At 39.6% G+C, this 3,374-nt stretch overlaps 1 protein-coding gene across 2 annotated transcripts in view; it reads left to right on the top strand.

Annotated features, from left to right (window-relative positions):
• Positions 1 to 1,030: 1,030 nt before the first annotated feature.
• The window catches only part of adck1 (aarF domain containing kinase 1), an 83,703-nt gene continuing 81,359 nt past the window's right edge, over positions 1,031 to 3,374 (top strand). Inside the window, exons 1-4 of one of the 2 annotated variants that reach the window (XM_005746132.2) lie at positions 1,031 to 1,170; positions 1,343 to 1,460; positions 1,805 to 1,868; positions 2,410 to 2,547. In XM_005746132.2, the coding sequence (XP_005746189.1) occupies positions 2,416 to 2,547 (132 nt within the window). In that variant the 5' untranslated portion in view covers positions 1,031 to 1,170; positions 1,343 to 1,460; positions 1,805 to 1,868; positions 2,410 to 2,415. The remainder of the gene's footprint in view (positions 1,171 to 1,342; positions 1,461 to 1,804; positions 1,869 to 2,409; positions 2,548 to 3,374) is intronic. The other variant, XM_005746134.2, reaches the window with a different exon arrangement.

Below are 3,374 nucleotides of genomic sequence, written 5' to 3'. Positions count from 1 at the left end.
AAGGCGCTTCATACTGTCAGGTAAAGACAATACAACAGGACTTCTGGGGCTAATGGTTGGGTAAGATCGGAGCAGTGCCATCATAACGCTACGTCTCAGCACAGATGTGTGATTACCTTAAGGATGAAGCTATGTTGTATTTATTGTGTTTGAACATATTTAACAGTAAATAGCCACAGTTCATTTTAACCTGAACGGCAGGTTGTTTTTCCTCAGCTTGTTAGCCAGCTCAAGACAAACTGTAAACATAATTAATAACCGAGTAACCTATTTGATTGTATTGTTAGCTTTGGTTGTTAGCTACTTACCAATTTTTGTGTGTGTATGTGTGCATTTTGTTTTTTGTTTTTTTGTTTTTGTTGTTGTTGTTGTTTTGCAACTTGGAGTTAGCATTTCATTTTGAACAAATTAAATTGAATGTAGCCGCAGTAATTTTCACCTGGCAAACAGCAGCTAAAACGTAACAATTCTATTTAGTTTAGCTAATGTGTTTTTTTTATTAGAACAAGCTTTACTTGCTGTTTGCTTCTCAAATTAAGTAAAACTGCAATGTCATTTATAATAGCTAGCCTTTTTGGTTACAAAGAACCTGATGTTTTCTCACAATATTGGAAATAATTATAAGTGGTGTTTTAATTTACTTTATCTTAACACAAAATCGATGAAAGGTCTAAACTGCCCCCAATTCTTCCATGTTAAATATTAACTTTCTAGCTATGTGTCATTGCATCCTTTAGATCATATTTTGACATATTAATATTATTGGATAATTTGCACAAGTTGAAAACAAATTCATTTGTTGTGTGGTTACACATGTACACATGTAATTTCTCCTACCCTACATTTAAAAGAATGAAGTGTGTTCATCTTCATCTAGTTATGAGCAGTCAATCTTTTGGGGCTATTTATGAAATCTCCTTTAGGGCCACCAAAATTCTAGGGCCGGCCCTGTGGGCCACACAGGAGGCGGGGTTTATGAGCCATACTGGAGCCAGACGCCAGGGGGCAGTAGAGACTTTCGGGGAGCTGTTACGTCGTCCATGTTTTCTACAGGCTCCATATCAGGCCGTACTACATTAACCAGAATCCTTTGCCTCTGCGTCGAAATTTTGCGAAGAGGTCAAATCAAACGGATAAATGGCAGTCAGTCAGCGCGCGTTGTAGAGTCAGGTAAAGCTGCTCGTAGTTCTTTCATTGAGACGTTTAGTTTCGCCGGTCAGCACTGAGTGCTGCCGGGTGGTGCAGCCATACATCGCCTGTTACAAAACGCAGCCGGTTGTTGCATAACACAACAACACAAGTGATGATAAGCTCACAGTCGCCGTATCCTGTTCTTTATTAGCGTCTTTTAGAAACGAGACACCAGCGAAATCCGGTCTGAGGCAAAGACACTACTTGGAGCTGTCTCGGCAGGAACTGCTTTGTGATTCATTGAGCTGACCTGCCGCTAGCTGCTCAGGGTGAGTGTCATAACACGCCGAGCCGGCTTAGGTGCACCAACACAAAGATGCTTAAGAAAAGCAGGAGACTAGTGCTTTCACTGTGTAATATTTTAATCAAGTGGCAAACTAGGTAGCTGATATTATTGCGACAACATTGCATGTATATTGTTGTTTTATTTTTAGACAAATCAGATAAACTCCAGTGATCTCCAGGCCAGGTGATTGACATGTAACTGACATTTACTATTTAAAAACAGTCCCAGTTTCTGACCGTAAATAAAGGACAGTCTGCCCTCTACGCGCAGGTGATGCTTTCAGGATCACTTACAAGATGTTTTTTTCCTCTTTTTTTGGTGCTTAAGCCGTATCAGCTGAAGTTGAACTGGGGCTAGACTATACTCCTGTTCAGTGCCAGTTTATATCACAGTAAGTCGGTATAACCTTACTTAAACAAATCATTAACATTCATTTCTTTTAAATTGCAACCTGATAAAAGGGGAGTGCTTAAAAGATCCAAAGTTACACAGTAACAGCAATAACTCGACACCCCTACTGGTGAAATGCTTCCCCCTTTAATGAGTAAGTAAGTTTTAATTCTGCAGATAGAATTACAAAACATAAAAAAGGACCTATTTTACACATTTCTAGCTCCACGTTTTTATTCTTGGGCATTTATAGAGCTCTGGGCAGTTCAAAATAGTCCATATTTGTCTTATTCTTGTTGGGGTCCTTGGTAATGCACAACCTGTCTGAAGCCTGAACCCTCACCAAACTAAGATGCAACCTTCTGCCGTGATCAGATCTCAAATGTAGATTCATATTAAGAGGCACTTTTCTTTTTATGTCAATTCAAAGTGCCTGATGTGAATCAGCCACAGTGAATCAACACAGCATTATTCCGAGTTATCAATGAATGAAACACTTCTTTAGCACTTTGTTGATCTCCTCCCTCGTCTTCCTCTTGCAGTGACTCATGGCTAATCGGCTCCTCAAAGTCTCCTCTCTAGCCACAGCAGTACTTGCCTCATCTGGATTTTACCTTTATAGCAGTCACCTGGACCTCAGTGATTTAAGTGTGATCCGCTTTGGACGAGCTGTGGCGACTGTGAGTTACTGCACAACACTACTTGGAAATTTCATATTCTAAAATGCCTTTAATGATAATAGCATTAAGTCCTTACAAGTCCTTCTACTAGGCAGCTATACTGGTAACACTTCTGTGAACTTGCTTATGTTGAAGCATCTTTGTATCTTTACTTCATTTGTATTTATTCAGCACCCAAGTTGCTAAACAGTGAAAGTACATTTTGAAAATAAAAATTCGAAATTTAAAACTACCTTAAGTAGAATTTAAAACAGTTTCAAATTTCAAAACCAGTACACATACAATCTGACACTAAAACAGGTAGTCTAAGGAGCTAAAGAAAGTATAAGTTTAAGATGTTTCAGCTCTCATCCCAGGAACGTCTTCAGTTCTAAGACCGAATGATGGAGAATCCCAGGTGGGAGCTGTCCTTTAAGAGGGTCGTTGGCCCACTATTGATCATGTGGCTCACCACATGAGCCCAGGCGTAGGTCCGCAGAGGTTTTGGTGAAACCATTGTGAGACCATGCCTCACACTGTTATGTGACCCATTCAGATCACCTGATGAAACGTCTTGAGGAAACTCCAGTTGTTTTTTCTTTCCAAGCTCCTTAGACTACCATGACCTGGATAAACAAGAACCTACACAGACAAAGGTAAAAGTTTCATCAGGGCGTTAGTGGCTTAGAAAAGCAGAAAGATTAAAAATAAGCTTTACCAAGAAATTTAAACGGTTTTACAGAGTGACTGAAGAAATCACTCTACAGTCTAAACTGTAAAAGCCCAATCACCTTTAGGGACCATGCAAGTCTTTAACAAAGTCATGCTGTAAAATGTGTTCATGAGTC

Source organism: Pundamilia nyererei, unplaced genomic scaffold (assembly GCF_000239375.1).
Source record: "Pundamilia nyererei isolate P.nyererei 1_Seehausen unplaced genomic scaffold, PunNye1.0 scaffold00173, whole genome shotgun sequence".
NCBI classification, from domain to species: domain Eukaryota; kingdom Metazoa; phylum Chordata; class Actinopteri; order Cichliformes; family Cichlidae; genus Pundamilia; species Pundamilia nyererei.
The sequence above is the reverse complement of the archived record's forward strand: the minus strand, read 5'-3'. Positions and strand labels throughout refer to the sequence as shown.